This window comes from Heliangelus exortis, chromosome 1 (assembly GCF_036169615.1).
Source record: "Heliangelus exortis chromosome 1, bHelExo1.hap1, whole genome shotgun sequence".
Classification (NCBI taxonomy): domain Eukaryota; kingdom Metazoa; phylum Chordata; class Aves; order Apodiformes; family Trochilidae; genus Heliangelus; species Heliangelus exortis.
In genome coordinates, this window is record NC_092422.1 from 77800279 (window position 1) to 77826569 (window position 26291).

General features: G+C 40.0%; 1 protein-coding gene across 1 annotated transcript in view; it reads left to right on the forward strand.

Moving 5' to 3' along the window:
* The window catches only part of PHEX (phosphate regulating endopeptidase X-linked), a 105662-nt gene that overhangs the window by 23670 nt on the left and 55701 nt on the right, over positions 1-26291 (forward strand). The window contains exons 5-11 of the mRNA XM_071749828.1: positions 398-624; positions 4226-4294; positions 10762-10878; positions 13260-13343; positions 13628-13773; positions 20275-20368; positions 24512-24640. Of these exons, the coding sequence (XP_071605929.1) occupies positions 398-624; positions 4226-4294; positions 10762-10878; positions 13260-13343; positions 13628-13773; positions 20275-20368; positions 24512-24640 (866 nt within the window). The remainder of the gene's footprint in view (positions 1-397; positions 625-4225; positions 4295-10761; positions 10879-13259; positions 13344-13627; positions 13774-20274; positions 20369-24511; positions 24641-26291) is intronic.

Here is a 26291-nt window from a genome sequence, read left to right on the forward strand (position 1 = left end):
GCCTGAGACTGACAGCAATTGAGACAGCCTGTCCCAAAATCTCGTTGCTGAGATGCTGACCCTTCTAGCTTTGATTATGTGCAACAACCCCCTCTCAGAATCAGTGACGTTTCTATGCTAGTTCCCAAGAGAGAAATGTGTTTTAAAATTACTTAATTTCAGCCCTTTTCCTCTTTAGAAAGGAACTGATTTCCCTTTCCTATTCTTGATTCAGATAAACTGGGTTGGACTCCCATGCTTCTATGCTCAAAGGCAGCACAGAGGCTTTGGGTTTTAACCATTGTGTTCTATCTTGCCTAGAAATCAATCAGTGTTGATAAATCTTTTTTGTCTCATGCAGCTGCTGCTGGATTTGAAGTGTCTGGAATGTAATTGTTGTCACACTTAAAAATTTCAGATAAAATTGAAAAAGCTGACATGAAACCCCTGTTAAGTATACTGAGGCATTCACCTTTCCGCTGGCCTGTGCTGGAATCCAACATTGGACCTGAAGGGCTGTGGTCAGAAAGGAGATTTAGCTTAGCCCAGACCTTGGCAACTCTTCGTGGTCAATACAGTAACTCTGTTTTCATCCGTTTGTATGTGGCTGCTGATGATAAAATCTCCAATCGCTATATCCTGAAGGTACAATACAGCATGTCTAATAAGTTACTTTGCATGGTATTTTGTGGTCTCATTTTTTAAAACACATTTACATGCTAAAGGTTCATACTTGATTCTTCTTGCTATTATCTACTGGCTTACAGATGTACACAGGTGCCAATTAATGGGAACATAGGAGGCACTAGGAACTACATGCTATTGAAAAATATTACCACGTGCAGTATTTTCTCCTTTCAGATGACAAAAATATATGTTCCCAGTAAACCAAGGTGTGTGAGAATGAAAGTGGTTATCCAGTCCTTGGGGGTGTTCTGGGTGCTTATGACTCATCAATTGCACAAAGAATTTTTTTTGTGTCTGTGAAGATGAAGAATCGGTAGCAGATATTTTGAACTTGAGATATTTTTCTCGAGATAGAAAGACATTATCTTGGGCTTATACAGAACCTTGCAACACAGATGTATCACAAACACTTCTAAACCTAAAATAGAGAATTTACCTTTTTACTGAAATGTTATTGTTTTCGGACTAAAGACTTACCAGTTTGTTAACAGTGCATGACATTACACAACAGTTTAGATTAGTGAGAAAAAGGCTTCAGAAATGTTGCCTCAGTGTAGTCTGCTAAAACTCCAGAGAGAATTGTAACTATTACTGTGAGATGTCACCAGGGCAAGATTGAGTGCTTGGGCTCAGTGGATTGTTGTTGTTGTTGTTTGAGAAGGAGAGATGAGCAGCCAGAGTAGACCAGCTGTCCACTGTTGCAAGAAAATAGTTTATGAAGGCAAATGACAAGGGACAAAGAGGAAAGTTATGATGCCATTCATCACAGCAAAAAAAGATCAATGAGCCTTGTGTTGCTAGCGTCTTGACTAGCAGTAGGAATGTAGCCAAGAATACATTGCATTTGGGGATCAAACAACAGTTAATTGTGGTGGTACTGGAGTGGATATCAATTTTGAGTCACTTCTTTGAAATAGCTTTTGACTGCGGCATTTAACTGGAATGAATCTGAAGGGTAATTTCCCCCATCTCTAGGACATTTTCCTGAGCAGTCAACAGCGGATCAACAGTTTGCTGGTTTAAAGATGGCATTCTGCTGAGTTGCTGCTCAGATCCTGTCAGGTTTGTTTCGGCTGGAGATTTGTTCAAAAGAACTGAAAGAGTAGAATCAGGAGAGTGATTTAGGTATTTCCTGTCACAATATTTCAGTCCAAGTCACCTGTCAGTGAAGGTTTGGGCAGTTATATATCCCTATTGTTGGTATCTTGGAAATGAGTTACACCTGGCAGGACCTTCACTCAGTATGTTTAGTGGCACCTATGAATTGGGTGTCTAAATAACTGAAGCACTATTCGTGATGAGTAACATATTATTTAGTCAGGGTATTCTGTTTATATTGTTCTTAATTTCATTAAGAACTTGATCTGCAGAATGCATCAGCCAGTATTCTACTTCGTCTGTGTTTTAAGAAGTTCCCAGGGGTGCAGAAGTACCACAAAGTATTTCAATCTGCTTGCAAAATTCTTTTTGTTCAGCATTGCAAAATCATGAATGGATCAGAAAAGTAGAAACTCCAAATAAAACTGTGCTAAGCATTCAGCATGATCTTTTTAATCTTTAGTTTTATTTTGTTTTGTTGGGTTTTTTGTTTGTTTCAGTGGGTTAAGTAAGAGCTAACTCTTAAGCCAGGAAACTTTTAATGAGCATTTCATACAACAGTCACCTAATTGACACACACCAAATAATCTGAAATTAGCTATTACCAGCACACACATATGAAAAGCATGGATATATTCTTTTTGCTTCAATATGCTGAAAAGAGAAGGTGATACAGTTTTTCAGAGAATCAGAGTTGCACTGAGCATCACTGCTGTTCTCCTTTTAATGGATGTTTCATTATATTTTATTTATGGTATATTTTAAAGGTTGAGAATATCAGGCAGTAGAGAAAAAGATAATATTAATCCATTTGAGATTCTAGTCGTATTTATTTAGGTAATTTTTATAAAAGTAAGAAATGTGAAAAATAAGTAGAATAGGATTTAGTTTTAAAAATAAGTGAAATTGTAAGAACAATAAAATCTCTGTTCATTAGACTTATTTTTAAAAAAAAACAAATGTGGCACCAAAATACACATGTTGGTACAGATGATGTTGTTTAGAACATCAAAACTCTTTGTCACTGTTCAGTGATGGACCAACAATTAAATGACTGATGAATGCTCTCTGTTAACCCCTTTCCCTATAGGGGAAGAAGAGAGATTAAGGGAGAGAGACTTACAGGTTGGAAACTAAACTACACAGCTTTAATGAAACGGTAGTGACAAAAAAAAGAATATAATAAAATGTGAACAAAAACATATCAAATAACTGTCATGCTCCCCCTAGTAACACTCACATCATTCCCCCCTGGGAAAGTCCCAGGCTGGGCTCTTGGAATCAGAAGCAGGTGGGAGATGGATGCAGGAACACACAGATTCAGGAGGGCATGGATTGGGATTAAAGGCACACACATGGATGATGTCCTCCCAGGACACTAGCTACGGACTAGGCTGAAGAGTATAATTACTAAAAAGAAAATAGTTTCTATCCTGGCTCAAAACATGATACTGTTTTTTCTATACACATCAGTGTCTTATTGAGAGTTTGGAAGCTGGTTGAATAGTTTTCAGCCTGGTCTTCCACAGCCTAACCTAACCTGATCATGTTGAAGTGTTTTGAGAAATCCCATTTCCAGCAGTAATATTAACGTATCTGCTGTGCCCGTTTAGGAGCTGCAAAGAGGATGCAAATATTCCCAGGTACTCATTTCACTCAGAAGACTAAATGCAGATCCCAATGGATTTTCAGGACTAGTTTAGAAATTAACTTAGAGACCTTATTCCAGTATGAGGGTGACTATAGACTACTAAAGTTGGTCCATATTTAGATCAAAAAGGTAAGTGAAAGTCAAAGTTCCACCTGGATCTACCAGACATCTTTAGCTGCTGTATTGGATGCATAACAATTTCCTGTGCAAGCTTGCACTCATTTCCATGGCTGCTATCCAGCTGTTTCTGTACATCCGTTTAAAAAGCCAAACACAGCAGTCAGTACTGATCTAGGGTGAAGCTCAGGAGTGTAGCCTCAGTTTCAGTCAAAGGCTGACGATGCTTTCCAGACACATAGTAGCTAAGATGCTCTAGCACCTAGTGGGCATTTGGTCCATACACTAAGTCTTTGACTCTTGTGCCCTTGAAATATGTATAGCATGGTCATCAGCACAAACTGTTTGATCCTCTACACCCACTAATGGAGTTACCTACTCAATAGTGGAGCCATGAGCACATAAATCATGTGGTGATTCTTTGCTGCAGTATGTGGCTGAGATATTGTAGGGGACATTTGAAACTCCCTAGATCACAGTAATGCGGTTTAGGTAATGTCTTCCAGCACAGCATAGGATTTTTCTGTTCTTTTGAAATCCTATGGAACTCAGACTCATGCAATGTATTATGCATTAGATATTTATACACATCCTTCCATAAAAAATGTGAACTCTTTCAAGGTTGCTTATAGGGCTACCTTTGATTTCCTTGAGTTTACCTAATAAATACCTTTTTCTTGTTATTTTTAACAGCTTGATCAAGCAAGCCTCTCTCTTGCATCTCGAGAAGATTACCTGGAAAACACCACAGAAGCTAAATCTGTATGTATTACTAACTGGAACTCAGAGTGACCATTTTTCCCCTCAGCTTTTTTCATTGTTGATTTTTTTTTTCATTTAACTCCAAAGTGAGAAAGTATTGTGGCTTGTTTGGATTTAGATTTTTCAGGACATCTTCTCTCAGAAAACACTACCAACACTACAATCACCACTACCACAAGGTCCTTTGTGAAGCTTCTCAAATGAAGATTTTTGTTACATTTCGGGACTCTCCTGTTCTTCCCCCTGGAAGGGGCCTCTAGAGTTCCCCTAGTCCAACACCTCTGCTCAAGCCACAGCAAATTGCCCAGTACCCTGTCAAGTCAAGTTTTTAACACCTCCATAGATAAAGACTCCACAACCTCCCTCAGCAGCCTGTGCCATGCCCCCAGAAAGTTTTTTTGTGTGTTCAGATGAAATTTCATGCTTCAGTTTGTGCTACTACTTCTTGTCTGGGCAGCGCTGAAAACAGTCTGGCTCTCAGGCCTCTTTATTCTTCCCCAACAGTTATTCAATAACTGGGGATGAGATTCCCCTAAGATGATTTCTCTAGGGTGAGCAGTCTTATCTCTCTCAACTTCTTAGTGCTCTTAGTTCAACTTCAACTTCTTAGGTGGTCCCTTAATCAGCTTTATTGCAATAGGTTGGGCCTTCTTCAGTACAGCCATATCTCTCTTGCTTTGGAGAACCATGGACTGGACCCATCACTCAAGTGTGGCCACACCAGTGCTGAGCAGAGGGGAAGGATCACCTGCTGGAAACATTCTGTCATTCTGTCAGCCCAGGGTGTTATTTGCCACCTTTGGTGCAAGGGCACATTGCTGTTTCATGTTCAACTTATGTCCACCAGGACCCCCAGTGATTTTTGCTTTAAAGCTGCTTCCTAGCCTCCTAGCCACCAGCCTGTGCTCTTTCTTGAGGTTATTTGTCCCCAGATGTGGGACGTGGCACTTCCCCTTGTTGAACTTCATGAGGTTACCACCAGCTCATTTCTCAAGCCTGCTAAGGTCCCTCTGAACAGCAGCACAGTGCATCACTTCCTTGTTCCAGTTTTGTAGCATCAGCAACCATGCCTAAGGTGCACTCTATCCCATCATCCATGTTGTTAATGAAAAAATTAATCAGTATCAGCCCCACTATCAACCTCTGGGGCAGTCACTGGTCTGCAAATGGTCTTCGTGTTGCTCATCACAACCCTCTGGGCTGGGTTATTCAGGTCATTTTCAATCCACTCATTTTCAATCCATTTTCAATCATAGAATTATTGAAGTTGCAAAAGAGCTCTCAGATCAAGTCCAACTGTCAACCCAACATCACGATACTAACTAAACTGAAGTTCTAACTAAACTGAAGTACTAACTAAACTGTCCTGAAGTTCTACATCTACGTATTTTTTTAACACCTCCAGGAGTAGTGACTCCATAACTTTCTTGAGCAGCCTGTTCCAATGCCTGATGACTCAGTAAAAAATTTTCCCTGTTATCCAATCGAAACCTCCCCTGGCACAACTGGAGTCTTCTCCTATCACTTGTTTCTTGGGATAAGAGACCTAGACCCACCTCATGATAACCTACTTTCAGGTCACCGTAGAGAGTGATAACATCTCTCCTCAGCCTTCTCCTCTTTGTGCTAAACACTCCCAGGTTCCTCAGCTGCTCCTTGTAAGACTTGTGCCCTAGACCTTTCACCAGTTTTATTGTCCTTCTTTGGATGTGCTCCAGCACCTTAATGTCCTTCTCATAGTGAGGGGCCCAAAACTGAACTTAGTATTTGATGTGTGGCCTCACCAGTGCTAAGTCAAGCAGGACAATAACTTCCCTAATTCTGCTGGCCACATTATTTTAGATGCAGGCCAGGGTGCTGTTTGCCTTCTTGGCTACCTGTGCATGCCAAGGATGGATCATGTTCAGCCAGCTGTCAACCAGCAGCCCTTAATAATGTGTAAGCCTTAATAATGTGGTGAACAACTACTCTCCCCTCATCCATTAATTTATTAATGTAATTGTAGAAGGTTGTTTACGTGTGATTTCCCCTTCATAAGTCCATGCTCACTAATTCTGATCACCTTGTCCTAAATGTGTATGAAAATAGTTCCCAGGAGAATTTTGTCCATCACCTTTCTGAGGACTTATATGAAGCTGACCAGCCTGTAGTTACCTGGATATTCCTTCTTGCATTTCTTGAAGATGGGGGGATACTTGCTCTCTTCCTGTCCCTAGCAATGCTTCCAATGGCTGTGACCTTCCAAAGGTTATTGGGAACAGCTTTGCAATGGCATCAGACAGTTCTGTCAGCACTCATGAGTGCAACCTATGAGGCCCCACTGATTTTACTTATTTCTTCTTTGCTCCCTAATCTGGTCCTCATCCACTGAGGATAAGCCCTCCTTGGTCCAGACTTCCCCTCTGTTTTCAGGGGCCAGGGATTCCTGAAGGTTAGTTTTAACAGTAAGCTCTGTAGAAAGGGAGACTTTGAGCATCTTGGCCTTTTCAGCATCATTTGTTACCCTGACCTATTTAGAAACCAGCTCATGTCTTGTTTTGGCTGTTATGTACATGTAGAGTCTTTTCTTGTTGGTCTTCACATCATTTGCTAGATTCAGCTTCAGGGTGGCCTTGGCTTTACTAACTGTATCCCTGCAAGAGCGGCCACCAGCTCTATCTATACTTCTGGGTCATGTCCATGCTTCTACTTTTTATACATTTCTTTCCTATGTATGAGTTCAGTTAAGAGTTCCTTTTATTCCTATGCAAGTCTCCTACCACCTTTACTTGATTTCCTACTTGTCAGAATGCATCTTTCTTGAGCATGAAGGAGCTTAAGTAGAGCTTCATGTTATTCCACTGGTCTGTCACATAAGGAGCAACTCCATCTGCTCAACTTCCCAGCCTGTCCTTCCTAAAAATTCTATATCTATCCATTTCAGCACTCAAGTTGTGCAAGCTATCCCTCTATGTTTCTGTGATCCTGGTGAGGTCTGAGCCATGTAGCTGCACATGGACTTCTAACTCCTCCTTTCTGTTCCCTAGGCTGTGTGCATTCTGGTAAAGGTATTTCCAAGGGTTATCCAGTCATGCTGATTTCTCAGTATGGCCTTGAGAGCTTTCCCTGTAAGGCCAACCTTCAGGCACTTCCTTTATTACATAACTACCCTCAAAGGGGTTCCATTTCAGCTCTCTTTTGTGGATTGCATTTTCCCCTCTTTTCCCACCAGCCAGGGCCCTTGGCTTGCCTGCCCTATCCTCATCTTTCTTAGATATTTTTTGAGGAATCAGTCCCTCCCTCACTGTTTCTACCTTAAAGCTTTCTTTTCCATGTTGGCCAGCCTATCAGCAAAGATATTCACTTTAGTTAAATGGATTTCATCTCTTTCAAACCACTGTGAATTCTCAGAGAAGGTCCCATGATAATAGAAACCAAATTTCTGCTGCAGACACCAGCTGCACATCCATATGTTAATCTGCAGGATATGTCAAGTCCTTCTCGGGCCCTTGTGCCTCATTGGTAGGATCAAGGAGAACATCACCTGAGGCCTCTGCCTTGTAGCCATTCTTGATACTTCCCAGGTCTCCTCTGATAGTAGCATTGGTGCCTACCAGGAAAAGCAGAGGGATGGACCAAGCCTTGGTAGCCTTTCCACATCACCCTGAATACAAGACCCCAGCAAGCAGCAAACTTCCCTAGATGACAAATCAGGTTGGCGGGTGGGGACCTCCATCCCCTGCAGTAATGAATCTCTTACCACAGATGCTTGCTCCTTCCTTTTGGTGGTTCAGAGGGGCTCAGGTTCAGCCACATGCCATAGTGCAATTGGTAGTGCTCCTCAGCCCTCATCTTCTACAAGGACAGAGGACTTTCAGCCCTCACCATGGTGGGAGATCCTTCTTTCCATCTCCATGGGCACAGGCTCCTCCCACTCTTTCTGCTGCAGGGTCTCAGGGAGGATCTGGTTGATCTTTCTCATCCCCTCTGAGGCTGTGTGGTCTGATGACCTCTCACAGCTCTTTCATTTGGCAGCACAGCTCCGCAACAACTGCACATCTCCTGCATGCTGGAGGACCAGGAGAGAGGCCCCAAGGCACTCCCTGCAGCCTGGGACTTGCAGAGTTGCATCCTTCCTTAGGAAGCATCATCTGGGGCTGAGACCCTGGCAGGAAAGGGACAGTTACCCCAGGAGTGCCTGGGGAGCATGTCTTCTTGTGAATGCAGTGAGGAAAAAATAAGAAAGGAGAAAAAAGTTGAGGCTGGGTGAGACATATACTCAGTGGCAATATATGTCTGACTTTATTTATCATCAGTGATCTTTTATAGTGCAGAGTAAACATGGCATCACGATAAGGTGGATTATGTTTTTAAAAGCAAGGTACAATAAACAAAGACCATGGTCTTGCTAGCTACAGACATTTACAACACTTTCCCACAATAGGACATCCTGGGAAAACCAAATGTTGATAGGATATATACACCCTTTGTTCAGAGCAGGTGTCCTCCAAATTCCTTACTGTCTCTCCTGGTGATGAGCCTTGCTTCATCTTTATTTTTCTGGCAGCAGGCCTTGCCTTGCTGCTATTCCTGGTCAACCTTGTTTTTTATTGTGGGGTCCTGCTTTTTTGCTAGGTCTCAGGTGTCTCAAATGATCATGGCAGCTCTCCACAATGACCACTGTATCTAAGGATGGGTGTGCCAGATGAAGTCTGCTGGCCTTGTCTCTGTGAGCTGCATCCATTGATGGCCTCTGGGAGCCGGGCCCAGCTCTGATGTAAGCTTCTCCCTGGCATGGGCTCAAAGGATGCTTGACCCTCCCTAATCTTTCTTGACTGGGAGGATTGTCTGTCACTGCAACAGGCTCCCCGGCGAGGTGGTCACAGCACTGAGCCTGTCTGAGTTCAGAGAGCCTCTGGGTGACACTCTTAGTCATATGGTTTAGTTTTAGGTAGTCCTGCAAGGAGCAGGGAGTTGAGCTCGATGATCCTTATGGATCCCTTCCAACTTGAGATATTCTATGATTGTAATTAGGAGTCAGCTAGAGGACAGCCTGTGGAACCCCTTTGATCATTTTTTTGGCAGCTGCTGGGGTGACTGGCACCTTCACCTGAGCTGCAGGAAGTGGGAGCCCTCCTGTCCCTCAGGGAGGGATACAGGGAGTTCCCAGATTATGAACAAAGTCCCCAGAGGCTCAAGAATATTTCAACAAAGTGGAGCCCAGAAGCTGTCATGTCCGTGGGCTGCCTCAGTGAGCTGCCCTCTGGGCCTGCCCCTTGGGATCCATCAGGCCAGGAGGCTAAGCACATTTCAAGAGCCACTACAGGTTATTGACATCAAGTTTGCTGGAATTCATTTAGTGAAGGGAACAAGAGTTCCTCAACAGATTTAAAGTATTCATTTTCTCTTTCCCCCTCCTCAGTGGTTTCTCTGCTATAGCTTAGACTCTTACTGCTTTTTTTATGGACAGCAATTGTGAACCACTGATGTTTGCCAAAGGCTTTACTGTGTCAATATTTGACGATGATAACACCTTTTTCCCCCTCACTTGATGAAGGCCCATGGGCAATATCCAGCATATGCAGCCCAAAGCTCAAAGAAAACAACCCCCTTGTGTTGTCAGGGGGGACAAATCATTGCTACTGAATAAGATTCTACAGTTTTGCTTCCCTTTTGAGTTCCCTGATAGTATGGCAAGCTTTTTAGCCACATCAGTCAGATTGGATGATGCCAAGTTGCAAGAATTGTGTCTACTAAAAGTTTAAAGGTGGGAATGAATGCCTTGGAATATGTTTTTGCTTTTGCTGGACTCTGGGCTGCTAGGAGTGATGAGGAACAATCTTATCCCTTCAAAATCCCTGAGAGATTATGTTGGGAGGGGGATAGCACAGAAGTCACTATGGTATCATTACACAGTGATTTCAGCTAACATTTCTGTATACACACTGAGACTAAAATGTGCTTTACTAGGGTAGCCTGGGGAGAGCAGAGCACAGCACAGTACCAGGTACATGTTGCAGTGCAGTGGCAGGAATAGAAGAGAGAGCTCAGTGGAATGCCCTTTTATCTCCTTATCTTCTCAGTCTCTAAGCTTGCACTTATATGTAAGTATTTCTTCAGTCCTGCACTGGTTACTGTATGATTTTGATTAAAATGTTCATGCATGCTCATACTCATTGTCTAATCCCACTGTAAGTGTTGTCAGTCTAATCCAGAATGGTAATTTGCATTTCCTGAAATTTATTTTCTGTGAACCATAGTGGATATATCTACTGTGCAGAACATGTTTACTGTATTATTTCTCCTTTCCTGCTTGATGACAGCAGGCATTCAAGGTAAGGAGGATACAGCTTTGGTTGTATATAGAAGTACAAACGACTCCACTGATTGCTAAAGCTGTGCACTTCTAGTCTACTGCTACAGCTGTGCTTAAGTGCAAATACAGTGGTCATTTAATTTTTTTTTTTTCTTGTTTCTTTTCTTTACAGTACCGAGATGCCTTTTTGCAGTTCATGGTTGATACAGCAGTGCTCCTGGGTGCAAATGCTTCACGAGCTGAATCTGATATGAAGTCAGTTCTAAGACTGGAAGTTAAAATAGCTGAGGTTGGTACTTTAATATGGTATTGAAAAAGGTTTAAAAAACAAAACAAAAAAAAAGTGCAGTCCTCCTTCAAAATGGAAAGCCTTATAATATTAAGAGCCTTAGCAACAGTGTTTTTGGATGGGGATTGGGAACTTACCCAAATACCCTTGGTTCTTTAAATTGATAATATTTCCTAATTTTGAGCTTGGGTAGAATCTGAGTCCCCACTGTGCAGCTGTTTTGTTGATAGATGACTGTCAATTCAAGAAGGCTGATTTTCTGAGGAACATCCTCAAAGCAATGCAAGACTGGGGTGGAATATTGACCTTTGGTGGTGAGAGGGTGTGGTGGTTACAGGAGCACCATAGTTGGTCCCCAAGCTACTTGCACAGGCTACCCTGGGTGGGGTTGTGAAACTCCACAAGTTTTCATTTAGGGACCTGCTGAACTTAGTAAAGCTAAGCAGATTCTGACACTCAGTTTTACTTGGCAACATTTTTTGCTTCTTTGTGGGGTTTAATTTGTGTATTAGGACTTTTGCAGGCTGAAAGAGCCTTTCCCATGTTCTTGTCTTGGTATGGATACTGCAGAAATCCTGCTCATAGGAGCTCTAAGTTGTCTCTTCTTCCAGAGCAAGAGAGCTAGACTCAGTATTAGGAAACCACCAAAAGTTTGAGAGAGGAGATGAAATTTTGCCATTTTATTTTGCTCTAAATAAAGCACAATATTTTGCTTCATGTACCAAGACTAGATGGACTAATAAGCAGATAGTTTGTTTTGACCCAGAAGGCTTGAAAAACACGAAGTGTTTCTTCTGATTATTGGTGAAGTAGTAGAAAAATGAATTGCTATCTCTGGTAGTTTTACTTAGTTCATGTCTTACAGAGCTTTAATCCACAACATACATAGGTGAAGTTGTCATATCAAATGACATGGATCATGTAACAGCCTTCAGGATCACTAATATATACTATTATGCAACAATCCACACTTGCTCACAGTTACCTGATTTCCTTTTAGTATGAATAATCCTCCTAAAATACATCCAGATATTAGGCATGAACCCAGGGGCATAGATTGTTGTGTGATCCCAAATGAGTACCATGAATTATATAAATATCTTACTGTGGTTCCAAAGGAGGTAGTCCTGCTTGTTACTTGAGCTTTTACTGTATCTGGTGTTCCCCTGTGTTCATTTTAAGTGAATATACATGATGGAGAACCTGTGTGCTCAGGAAGAGGGACAACGAGAATAAAGGGAAGATACTCTGGGTGTAGGAAGGAGTGGGGTGCCCTGAGAGAGCTTGTGTGCAAAAACAAGCTCGTAGGTCTGAATTACTGGAGGAAGAGGGAACATTTTGAGAGGAAGGGAGCAAATGGGTTCAAGAAGAGTTTAAATATTTGTCAGATAAATGAAATTTGTGGAATGGCAGAAGAGAGTAATTTTATTTTTCTGTGTGGCTTGAGCAATAGTAAAACCACAGACACTTACTGGAGAATTTTGGTTGGAGAACTGCCAGATGTCTGGTTAGTCTGGCGTCAATCTCTGTCCTCTTTCAACTGCACAGCATACAGCCTGTTGTATAGGATTTAGCTTAGACTGGGGCTGGAATTGCCACTGGGAATTCTTGTTTTTCTTGAGCACTGAGAAAATTTTGAGCTGTGTCTTGTACTTGGTTTGGTTTTCTATGATGATCCATGCTGACATCTTAGAGAATGTCCTTTGTCCTTTTGCTTTATATTTAGGATTTCTTTTGCTATGTCCTTGGATTTTGACATTACAAAGGATCTTGAGATCTGGCTCCTCTGGTCACCCAGATGAGTGGCCAGGTTGGAGAACACTTTAATTCATGTTTGGCCTATATTACCCAGGCTTTGTGCTATGGAAATGAGGATAGCACAAAATGAAGAGAAATGTGTGTATCTGTCTTTTGCCTCAGATGGAGTCCGGCCATAGCAAGAACATGTTCAAATGTGAAAGACAAGATGTGCTTTCAGCATATACCTATCTCAGATATGACTTTTAAAATCATATAGTTTGGAGCTGACTTCTACATGACATGAAGTGTTGAATAAATATTAATGGTCTGGGTATATTTTATGTCTTATGAAAAAATATACAACATATAATCAGAGTAAATATTGTTCTAATATGTTCAAAGAAGACATGCAGTGAAATTTCTCAGTAATGAGTTAAACTGATAATGAACTGTGTTCTATTTCTCCAAGTTAAATGTCATCCTCAAAAAGGAAATTAGTGTCATGAATTCTTGGCAAATGGGTGGTGAGGTATTTCTGCACTGGGATTATGATGGGCAGTACTGATGTAAAAGCAGGTTCCTGCAATAAAATACTTGTCTTGATGTTTGTTTTGGTTTGTTTGTCTGTTTGTTTTCCCTAGATCATGATTCCGTATGAAAATCGAACAAGTGAAGTGATGTACAATAAAATGAACATATCAGAGCTCAGTGCCATGATTCCACAGGTTGGTGGGGGATAATTGCAAAATTATTCTTTTAATGTTTACATAGATTCTTTAAATTGCCTTTAGTGTGCAGAACAGCATGTTAAAGGACTATCATGAGGAATGTGTATACTCAAATTACAGTATATGTTCTTTTAGATACTGAGGTTGGAAAAAAAGTGTAATGACAAAGTGCAGTTTCTTAAATTTTAAAAAGTATAGCATTGATCTCAAAGGTGCAACTTCATTAATAAATCATCCCTCTTCATAATCCACTTTAACCAGCCTTGTCTTTGTCATTACAGTTTGACTGGCTGGGATACATCAAGAAGGTGATTGACACCAGACTCTATCCTGAGCTCAAAGATATAGGTCCCTCAGAAGATGTGATTGTCCGTGTTCCCCAATACTTCAAAGATTTATTCAGGATACTAGAAAATGAAAGGAAAAAGTAAGGATTCTGTGTTGGTTTAACCCACATTAATGAGGGCACATCAAGTGCTGGGGTTTCCCTGGGTTTTCCAGGTGCTTCAGACATTCTTGGAATCAAGGCAAAAGGTCTGTTTGGTTTTGTCTGAATGAGGACATAGATATTAGCTTCTGCATAGCAAGACAATTTGCAGTTTCAACACATTTTTTACTGAAAACATAGGTTGCAGCAAAGCTGCATCTTACAGATGCACTGAGCATCTCTTACTTGTGAAGGGGTCTTGTGTCTTGTCAAATCATGTACACCTGTAAATAAAATGAAAGTAGTTCAGATTAGATATAACAGATGTGCTTTGCACATGAAGGCAAGATAGCTTTGGGCAGCGTCAGGAAAAAGTATTAATGAAGATGACATCCCATTCTGTAATGTATTTATTGTTGACATTTAAGTGATTTCTGTGATATTTTGTTCTCTTCTGAGGTGTGTTCCTGAACTTAAAAAAAAATCTTTAAAACATCTTCTAAAAAAATCATCTTTGCCAATTGTATGGCCACAATGAAATATACATTTCAGAAAAAAACCCTATCCTAGAAACATTATTCTGTTGCTCTATACCTCCAGTGACAGAATGCTTGTATTAGTTCATTGTACCTGTAAAAATAACATGTAGATCAAACTATAAGAAAAATAAAAATGATTGATCTGTCTACAGATCATCAAACATCCTTACTTTATAAAGTTCAGACAAATATCATTAGTATAACATCAATCTGCTGAAGAAAGCTTTCAAAATTTGTTTGGACTGTCCATGTTTTGTATCTTATAGTTGGTTATGTCAGTGGGGTTAAAGCAGTGATTTAGAGGACGCATACGTAGCAAGGCAACAGAGAATTAGTTATTCCCTGTGTACAAAGTGCAAATTTATTCTGTAACTGCAAAGTAAATACCTTTAAGCTTTTTCTGTTAGGGTCTTATTCAAGGAAAATCTGTCTCTGAGTGTTCAGGAGAAGTTAAGCCAACCTGTCTGGTGTGGCAGAGAGAGCCTGGAGTAACAACCAGAAAGAATGGCAATGCCTGGCTTCAGCCAAGCTCAAGATCAGCTTCCTGATCCATACTGGTTGGGGTGGGGAGAGGGACAAAAAAGCAGTGTCTGGTTTTGTCCCATTATGCAGGCAGTATATTCAGGCTGCAGACCTTAGAGCTGTTAATGGATTAGGCATTTTCTGCTAAGAGAAATTTGCACCATAAAATGTTAGAAATGGCAATTATAGTGCTAGACTCAACCAAAGCAGACTTTAGGTTCTTGCATGTAAAATTCATCCAAACAGTCACTGCATGATAAGAAAGTTCATGTTTATCTAGAGGTTGATAATGTTAATTTCTTGAAATGTCATAGTTTGCTCCGGTAGTAACCTTGTTATCTGGCCTGAAAAAATTAGGAAATAACTTGAATGTGAACTCCTAAGAATGAGGTCCAAACATTTCCCTGTAGAGTGAATTCTGAAAGCTTAACAAGGATATTATCTTTCAGATAATCTCATTTATCATTCTCCATATGATATTTTAAAGGTTAAATAAATTAATGCAAATAAAACGAATTTAGTTTTTTACAGTAAGTAACTAGACCAATCAAATTCTTACTAAAACATTCCAAAAGTTTAGATTTGCTTCAATGATTAGAATGTGAATTAACTTCTCATCATGTCATGATATGCAGCAGTATTAGGGGAAGAAGGTACTTTGACCAAGTTTGTATTCTTTTCAGTTGCAAACCCATCTCTAAAGTACACTTTTATTCCCATTCCTTATATGTCCACTTCCCAGATGAGCACCCTGCTGGAATGAGGACTCTTCAAAATGGCACAAAAAGATGGTTTGTGGCTCAGGGGTCTGGCAAAGTACTCTTTGAAATTAGTTTCAGGTGGAGGGAAGAATGCAGTGAAAATTAAGTCTGACTACAGCAGCAGTTCCCAGTGATGGAGGTGACAAGTCCAATGGGCTCACAATCACCATATTAAAAACTGCTCCCTTGGAGAACCTGCTGAACAATCTTGAATCAAGAAATCATTCACATGGCAATGTCCCTAGGCAATAGCACCTTGGCATGCTATAGAGTTAATTTAGTAGAATAAGGCTATTATTTACTTGACAACCCTGCTGAATATAATCAAGTTGCTGTTTGCAGCTTGATGTACGTGCTGTGGTGTGGTTTGCAGGTCCATCTGAAATTCCCAAGCCACAGGGCACTGTTGTAAGTCGAGCCCAGGAGCATGACTCTCTGTAACAAGCTGCCCAAGCAGCTGAGTAACTTAGCCTGCAGGAGCTCCCACCAGCCCTGGGCTAGCTAGCCTCTCATCTCAGGTGTTCATTACGTGATGAAGAAGGTCACACCTTGTTGTAAGCAGTTTTCAGGTTTTTTTTGAGTGCCAGCTAATTTTTAATGGAGTTTATTATCTATTAGAGGACAAAGAGGTATACATTGAAACACAGATGTAGATTTGGTATGAATGAGATAATGGTGGAGCTTTGATACAGCTGTGCCATGTGAGGGGGCAGATGGGAGTGTGCTGGCACCAGTTAGGAGCCCCTTATATCCCCTCCCTCTTACCTGTGGGCTGGTGCTTTCTGTGTGAGCCATAAATAAGATAGAGCAAAGTGTGTCATTTTGGAAACATTTGCAGCTGTTGAAGGAAGGAGCTTTACTGTTCTCATGGATGTCAGAATGAATAACTGGTCCCCTTTGCTTTACCTGACCCTATCTTTGCAGTGTGGGACAATTAATAGAGAAGTACTCTGTACTTCCTGAAGCTAAGAGGAATTTTCTTCAGAGAGGGGTGGAGGCACTAAATCTCTTTTCTGATCCTAGTGTGCCTCTGAAAAATTAGAGACATGTCACAATGATTTGACTTGAACTAGTGCCTGTAGCAATAGAGGTAGAAGTTTCTCAGTACTTCTAATTTGATTAATGACTCGATTTTGAATACAATTTTCAAAGAGATCTCAGAATTTGTGAAAGGGATCTTTTTCTTAAAATGCCAGTTAATTTTTCCGTCTATCTCATATTAAATCTATCCTCTTTAATTGCCATTGTCTGTTGATTAAAATATCACAAACTTACAGAATTTTATATGAGCAGCCTACTTAATTCCCAGATAGGGCAGAGACTTCTGTAGTAGATTGTCATAACCACTGGTATAATTTTAACTGTCCCAGCAAACAGTCTCTCTGCCACTTCCTTTGGGAGTGTGTATGACAATAATGGTCACATTGGTTTAGAGCAACCTACACTTCTTCCTTTAACAGTCAGTTTGAAGTTAAAATATAGGCCTATGTACTGCACCCCTCTGAAAGGTTACAACAACAAATAGTCTGGTTTCAGTGAAAGAGGAGAGAGGATTTGTAAGTTTTTATTTCTGTGTTGAGTTTTGCTCCATGTGAAGAGTTCAACTTCTCTGAGCCCCAGTGAACTGATTTGTGAAACTGGGATGAAAATCACCCCAAGATATGCACCGGAGGTATTTCATAACCAATAGTGTCAATTTTTAAACCAAGTGAAGATAACTAACTGATTTTAAGTTTGTATAGTTATCCAAAAAGGTAAAAGGATCATCACCAAATCAGGAAAACAAATTCAGATAAAATAAGGTTTTGTTTTGTTGGGACAAAACAAAGAACAAAATAAGGAACACTACCCCTCAAAAAAACAACAAACCACCTCAAGCTTTCTTCCAATTGTAACCTCCCTTTAAATAGTTATACCCCTGTGCTTTGAAGCACAACCTTGTGTTGTTTGATGCATCATCTGCATCAGTGGATTCTTGTGTGATTACAATCAGGAACTTGTACAGTCTCATAAGGCACCTCGATGTTAGGACATGTTAGCCTTCTTTTCCTTCCCAAAGTAACTCAAACCTCAACTAAGAATGGGATATTTCCTGAAAATAACCATTGCCTTCATTGCTTATGCCCAGTAGAGAAGTTTCTAATTGCCATAGGTATTACTGTCTTTAAATAAATCACCTTTTTGAGACTCATACTTAACAAATTTCAGTCTTTGACTACTGATTTGACAGAGCTTCTCCAGTACAATTAAGTACTGAACTGTAACACATAATTGGTTTACCATTAATCTATTTAGCTAAGGTTTTTACCTAAGACTTTTGATCAGAATAAATGTGTAAAGCATTTAATTGCTAGGACTTGGCATAAATTCTGTTTTAGATCCACAGAATAGTTATTGGAGGAGCGTGGATGCTGTTCAGCTCTGCTGAAATACCTGAGGCAATTATAAGGCTTGTGGATTTCCAGCCATTTGCAAAACCAATGAGAAATGAGCACTTTTAGAGCTCTTTCAGCTGCCATTGAGTGGGGAAATTTCACATTGTCAGTAATATGTTAAAGGGAAAATCTATACTTTCTGGTACTTCATACGTTGGAATGAATTTTTAATGACCCCATCTCAATATGTTTTTATCACCTAAGCAGAGCTAACTGGTTTTGGCTTTTGTACCGTGTACTGTGTTAAAAGTCTGCATTATTTATGCTAAAAAGCTCTTTCAGATATGTTTTATGATTCCTGTGGGGATTTATGTGTACTGTATGATGTATCTGTATACTAAAAGAGGGAATATGCCCAGTGTGAGAGATGACGAGGGCTGTAAAAAGCAGGACTTATAAATCACAGCAGTTCTCTACTCCCCTGTAGAAGTTGCCATTGGCCACAAAAAGCAGTGGGGATCAGGCCTGTGGGGTGTTAGCTGGCTTGAGACTGCACCCTCAGCTTTTCCTGTGTACAACGAGTTACGTGTGTAAGCATATGCAGATGTAGCAGATGAGTAGAAGAGGCTTTTCCCTGCCTGTCACAGATGCACAGCTGCTGGGTGGGTTAGGGTGAGTGTGCGTATCTGGGGAAACTTCACTTCAGCTGGAACAACCTGCAGGGACAGCCAAGGGTCACCTGCTGTCCCTGGGCACTGGGCTGACCAGATTGGTCCCCGGTGCACGTCTCCACCAGCCAACGGAGTCTCCACTCATCTGCTCGGGGTGTATTGTCCCACTTGGATGTGAACAGCTGCTGGTTACTGGGTTATCATCTTCTCAGGTACTAACAGACAGTTGTAGCTACAACTTGCCTTAAACCTCTCTGTTGTCACCTCTTCATCACCTCCCCAGCTGAGTGTAAGCTTCCAGCAAATGATGTATCTTGAGGTAGAGCCTTTGTGTGGATAGACTAGAGCTTAGTTAGGGGAAAACTCAAGTTATGGCTCAGGCGAATGCTACTGTGAAGGCAACGTGCCCACAGAGAGAGTGTGTTTGTAACCTGTTATGATTCAAAGAATGGGACATCATGGGATGTGTCTGTGAATGACAATAGTGGAGTGACACTGTAGCAACAGATGCTCCCCAACTGCTCCACAACTATAGCCAGGGGAGACTGCAGAAATGGATGTTTTAGAGATGGAAAAGTTATTCAGATGGTCCATAACACCATTTGCAGTTGCAAAGGAGCAATTTTGCCTCCTACGGAGAAGACTATGCCCTGCCCAAAATATTATGTATATCCCAGTGTAAAGAAAACATTTGGATATCCATAGCTTTAGAGCAATGACTATCCTTGAAAAATATCATATGTAAGACAAGATGAAAATAACACACGTGGGCCATTAGTGAACTTATTTTGAGACTGTCTGAAGTCTAATTATATGAAGTTTAATTAGTATAATATATTTTGCAATACATCTTTACCTCATACAGCCACTTCTGAGCATGGGGAAAGCTCAGTCTCCAGACTAGATAAATACTCCAGTCAAGTGCTTGAAGTTTTGGAATGGCATGGATATCAGGTCTCCTGGGAATTTTAAACAGGTTCTTCCTGGATCCCTCAGCCTCAGTTCTTATGAGATTCTTGCTACTGAGTCTTCTCTTTTTTTCGGTTTTTCAACAATCCATCTGCAAAATAAGAGTGGTAATACTTTAATAACTCTGTGGGTAGTAAGAACTTTTAAAAGCATATTGATAGCTTCTAATGGAAGAATAAATTATGAGATCATGATAGTATATGTGGGATGGACTGTTATCTATTCTGTTTCATAGTTATGATTTATGTGCCCTCCTAATGAGGACAGATAACATTCTCTTTGATTTACAAAAGAAAATTAAGTTATTTTCTTATCTCTGAATAGAACTTTTATGCAAAAAGTATTATGGCGCAGTTCTTACCACTTCTATGGAAAACGAAAACTGCTTTTTGAAAAAAATGATACTTAAAATGACATACTAAGAGGTGAATGTGTTACAAATATCCCCTAGAAGATGGTAATCATGGTGCAATTACATATTAACTGGCTGCAATCAGACAGATTCTTCTGTGTAATAGGAATTTATCATTTTGGTTGTCACTCATTAATTTCAAGGTGACATTTCCACCATTCAGTTGAAATGTTTGTAGAGATATTTCTGTGAGTGCTTTATGACACATCGTATGCATTCATATGTCTAATAAAAATATGTCTGATTTAACAGGACTCTTGCCAACTATCTGGTGTGGAGACTGGTTTATTCAAGGTTATTTAACCTCAGTAGACGTTTTCAGTATCGGTGGCTTGAATTTTCTCGGGTAAGTTAATGTTTTTGTACCATTCATATTGGCACTAGTGTTGACACTAATGGTTTCTTTTATAGTTTCTTATACCTTTGCAAAACATGAAATGTTTTCCATGCTGGGTATCATTCTTGAATAACCTTTACCTGTTAAAGACTCCCTCTAAAACAAGTAAGCTATATATTCTTGTATATGACACTAAGGAAAAATGTCTTATATTAAGGAGGCTTTGAGACTTCTCTTTAAAAACCTTTGTCTTCTTATACAGAAACCTCAAAGCTGGAAAGTTTTTGGGTTACATGCCAGGGATGTGACCTGTGCTATTCCTGCAGGCCAAACCTGTTTAGCCAAAATCTAAGCTTAAAAAAACCCCTGCCATTTGCACACTCATGAATTTAGCTCTGGTAAAACAAAAGTCTAAGATTTCAGCTGTTCCATATGCTAGCCATTTCCACAGGCAAGCTGATCAGCTTGGGATTGCAGAAGCCCCAGAAGACATCAGTCATTGCTCCAAGCTATGAAAGCAGAGCTAATTATCTATTAAGTAATATGGGCATTTATGTAAAATACATGCATTTGATTAAGTGAACCCTGAATAGAAAGAGACCCTGACAAACCTGTGGGCAGCGTGAAGGCTCTTGAAGAAAACCATGGATGAAAACAGAATAGAAAGGTGCTTTGTCTTCTTGTTCCCAAGCCACTTTAGTTTAGATGGTAATTTTTTTTCTTCGTTATAAAAATTAGCTGTTTGGTGACATGATGAGAGGAAGCTGACATGATGCTGCCAGTGGTGTGGTACAGGAGATGTGGGTACTGTGTCCTCCCTGGTGCATCATGCCGGTGGCACCCGTAATGTCTTTCCTTGAGTAGTGTTGATCATACACCTAAAAATAAGCTCTGGTAGCTTGATGGAAGACAGACAGGAAAGGCAGCCTCTTATACTTCTGAAATCAAAATCCAGTCAGTCTTGTTAAAGATGCTATTTTCTTCATGCGAAATTGTGAGAAACTGGCTGTCAGAACCACAGCAACAAGGCTGTAAGTGTATAACCTCTTGGGGCATTCTTTGCTAGCCCAGTAAAATAGATTGATGCTGGCCACCAGCCAGACTGCAGCATAATAGTGAGTTATATTCTAGCCAGAATAATTCCTGGAAGGAAACTTTAAGCTTTGGATACCGTGCGTTTTGGTATGTTAACCAGCTGCTGTCACTTCTTGGGGTACTTTCTCCAGAAGCTTCGGGAGAAATCTAATTTAAGTTGATTCAATGCTTATTAACAGTGTCATCAAGAGTTTCATGCAAGTGGTTGTGAAAACTTAAGAACAGCACAATAAGAGCCGTGAGTCAGCAGCTCATTCCCAGTATCGGCCCCAGGGACCTGCAGACTGAGAATTAGTTGAGTGCAGTAAACAGCAATATCTAGTAGCTCACAGCTAAAGTTAAACACAGTAAACAGCTCGGAGAAACAGACCTCACAGGTCAGCAGAAAGGACATGAGAAATGGAGTCCAAAGTAAAATCTTGTTGAACAGATTTGTTCAGTGGAGGATGGACAACTAAAGGCACACATACCCTTTGGGATCTTAAAAAATACCCACCCACTTCTTTCCAAGAAAATGCTGGATGATTCCTGAAAACACATGACTGTGAGATGAATCAGTGACTCTCAATGCAAAAGATATCTTTTATTCATTCATTCATTCATTCATTCGTTCATTCATTTATTCATTCATTCACTCATCCACTCATTCATTAATCAGTCAGCTTCACCCATCATAAGCATGGCCTTTTTTTTACCAGGTTCTAATTTTCTGTTGGTGGCTTTTACATCTTACATTTAGAAATCCTGGCATCGAGGCACTTAAACTCTTTGCAGAGAGGAGAGAAGACATAGTGAAACTTCACAAAACCTCAGGCTGAGAAATAGCACAAACCTGCTGACTCCAGAGAGTGTGCTTTGATTACCACATCACCAACAATCAGCAGCTCCTCTGCAGTGGTACTTTGAGTTCTAGCAAATGTGCAGTGGCACCTGGGGAAGAGATCATTTAATTGTGTCGTGGAGCTCTGAATTGACTGGGAGGGCTTGAAACCTGCTATTTATAGCCACTGTTACTACCTGGAGTACAGTGTTTTAGAGTGGTACATTAATATTAGAAGGACCATTTTGGGGGAGTTTTAGTTGGCTGTTGTAACATAAATATCAATAAACAAGCTGTGAGATATAATCTATTCCTCTCAGCTCTATTTTTATTGGCCTCACAGCCTGCGCTGCCTTCCTGTCCTCCTTACAGTCAAGACTCCCTCACAATAATGATAATTATTATGTTGTAATAATAATATGTCATAGTCTAAAAGCCAGCTCTGTCTCCTGACTCTTTCTGTGGCTAATGCATAGTCAGAGCTTTCAGAAGGCATTTCAAGCTCTGATGACTAATGCCATTACTACCTTTCTTCCCCTGCATCAGGAAAAGCTCCACTGTGATTTTGCTTGGACCCTGGAGAAAATTTTTCTTCTTTTTTTTTCTCCACTTCTTTTTTTCTATTTTTTTTTTTTTTTTAGTCCTGTGTTATATATGAGGGTTGAAGAATTTGGAAAAGGAGTTATTTTCAAATTTGGCTCTGTTGAGGAAACTATTACCTTGTTATGTATTGGTTTGGATAACATGGTTTTCATGCAGAAGCAGTGTTCTCTCTGTCATTGAAAATCTATTAGTGTACATACAGTATTAATAAAAAGCACTTGAAAATGCAATTCACTGGTGTATTTAAGCATGAGTCATTGATTAAGCTTAATTACAGACAATATGATGGAGAAAATCAATCTCTGAACTACCAAAATATCTGACCTTCAATAGCTGAAATTTAAGCTACTCTGGAATTTTCCAAAAACATCTTTTCATGTTAGAAAACAACAAATCCAAACCCTTCAGTTTTGCTAGGAATTTAATCTTGGGCTCAAAGGACGGAAAAACTGCAAGGAAGAAGAGGCTCAGAAGCTGCTGGATCAGTGCTTAAGAGGCTTGTATAATCTGTGGGAAGCCAAAATCCCTGTCCCACCTGACTTAGTCTTATGCTGACTATACTCTGCTTTTACATAGCTGAAAGGTGTTAACTACTGCACTAGGATTTTGCTTTTTCTCGGTGGAAAAGCTTAAGTTTCTTAAGTGGAAAGGGAACTCTTTGAACCTTGAAAACAACAGAAGTTTCTTAAATCAGCACTGCTGTTGCTTATATGGGCTTATCTCATATTTTGTTGTACATACTTTCTAAAAAAATTAACTTCTACCCATTAATTGGGTAAATACCAGTCCACTGTACCAACCATCTTCCTGTGAGAAACAAACCAAGGAAGGCATCAAAAGCTTGAGCTCCATTTTGCTTCGTTCATTCTTGACTATTTCTCTTTTGAAGATCAGGCATCATGGTGCGCACCATAAGAGCCTAGAAGTGTGGATTTAACCACCTTTTTAAAATAAAATATGAAGACTTTTCCACCAGCATCTTACTGACATAACATGGATTGATATTTTGGGGGGACAAACCCTCCTGAAAATATTCTGTTTGAGAAAGGGGCTGTAAGCAGCTGGTTATGGCAAGAGTAACCAGCAGGTAAATGGCATAAAGGTGTGGACAAGCACCTACCAATGTTAGCTATTAGTTAGCACAGATAAGTTCATGACAGTGGAGAACTCTGTAGCAGAGGTTTCTTAAGGACTGACCTCATGTTCATGGGTTTAATCTCCCTAGACTTCTCACCTGATCAGTGGAGAGAGAGGAACTTTTTCAGGAAATGCCTCACAGCAGGGATTTTCTTGAGGAAAACATCCCTGCTTAACACAGACAGACTACCAAGATTAGTCTAAAATTGGCACTTGGGAGTCCTTCCCCTATCAAACCCTCTAAATCTAGCCTCTTTAAGTGATTACCATTGTGCTGTAGCTAAGTATCTCAAGATATAAGCTATCTTATAGCTATTTAGTGGAGTTCAAAAGATTTGTCATAAAACTTGATGAAAATAGAAATACTATAAAGTATCACTATTATTTCCTTTTGGTGTAGATATCTGATCAATATGCTTTAGACTATACTCTGTGTGGATTCAGACTAGTTCTTGAATAGTACGATGTTATCATCTACTACCTGCACTTCCCAACAGGTGATCCATGGAACCACAACTTTGCTGCCTCAGTGGGATAAATGTGTGGACCTTGTTGAAAATGCACTCCCTTATGCTGTGGGTAAGATGTTTGTGAATGCCCATTTTCAAGAAGACAAGAAAGAGATGGTGAGTCCTCTGAGATCTCTGTCTAGATATTTTGAATTAGTGGATTCTTCCTTACAAATTGTGTCTGTTATTAGACCAAAGTTTAAACAGATTCTTAAAAGTGCTTAAAAACAAACAAACAAACAAACAAACAAGGAGAAAATGAAACAAATTTGAAGAAGTGTCCCCTTTCTGTCCATCTAAACATTGTCCATTCCTTCCATATGCAGCCTTTCAGAAAAATATTTAGCTGGAAGAAAAACAGGCTGAACACAATTTATTTGAGTTAAGAATGATGCCCAAGTTGTTGAGGAATGGTACGAAGGGCATCAATGTGAAGTGCTTTACTACAGCTAATATAACTCTCCAAATTAAAGTTTTTACTGGCTAGTTAAGACTGATAGAGATCTACCTGCTTCAGGGCAACGTTTTTAAAGTTGACTGTACTATAACTGTATTTTAAGCAAGTGAAGTGTAATTGATGTGCAGCTCAAATTCAGGGGAGGGCCAAATTAAACTTAGAGCCACATAATGAATTTATATTTGTGATTTGAATCTTTTTTTTTTTTTCTCAAAATTGAAGGAAAATATTGTTCTATGCTGTGGAACACAGGGAATAGCTGGCCGTTGATTCTCATTCTAAAACTTTAAACATAACTACATTATCACTTCTCTCGGTAATAGATTCAAATGATTAATTGCCCTTCACAGTAATTTCTGATATATTTTCAGTTAATATTTTTCTCAGTGGGTTTTCTGTTGTCTGCTGTTCCAGCCATTGATTTTCCAACGTCAATCAGTTTAAAGCTCACTAAAATAGTTGTTGAAGTTAGCTCTCAGTACCCGAGAGGCACAGCCATTTAGGAAATGTGAAATAACATCATGGGTTGGGAGCAACAGCTCAGTAAGTCCCGCAATGCCCTGGCTCAGTAGGCTGGGTTTGTCTGTTTATAGAGTTTGACAGTTTTCTCAGGGAAGGACTCCATTTTAGACAGACCAACACTCTGATTTGGCTTGTCCAAATCTTTATGATGTGCTTCCCTCTCAGACTCTGCATTTCTTTTGCTTCTTGCCTTCAGTTAGAATTTCCTCTCTGAGATTCAGCTTTGCAATCCCCTGCTTCTTGATCAAATTTATAATGGACTATTCGGCAGTTTAGTGGCAAAGATATTTCTGGGATATTAAAAGTTATCACCTTTGTGCAGTACAAGCAGGAAGAAAACGACTACAGGAAACATCCATTTTGTGGAGGGGATGAACATTTTTTTTCATGTCTCCATAATTTAGGGCAAATAATGAGAAGCTGATAAAGCAGATAAAGATTTCTCTCAAAGTGTGACCTAATTAAAGTATTTCTAGCTTACACATTTCCTTCAGACCAAATAGTTGAAAAATTGTCATCTGAACTCACAGCAGCATCTGTAATAAGAGATGCCTATAAAATTTATAACACAGATCACAAGATTCAGACTTACAGTGAGCTGCCTGTGGATATGAAATTAGATACAGGTGAAATCTGTTGCAATCCACTGAAAAATGTGCTTTTTGAGTTAATAACTTGCAGTGTTATAATTTTCATTTCACTGGTTTGCAGTGCTATTCCTCCTTCTTAAACAGCAAGAAACCACTTGAGAAAAGCACTCTTATTTGTTTAGATCTTTTTTTTTTTTTC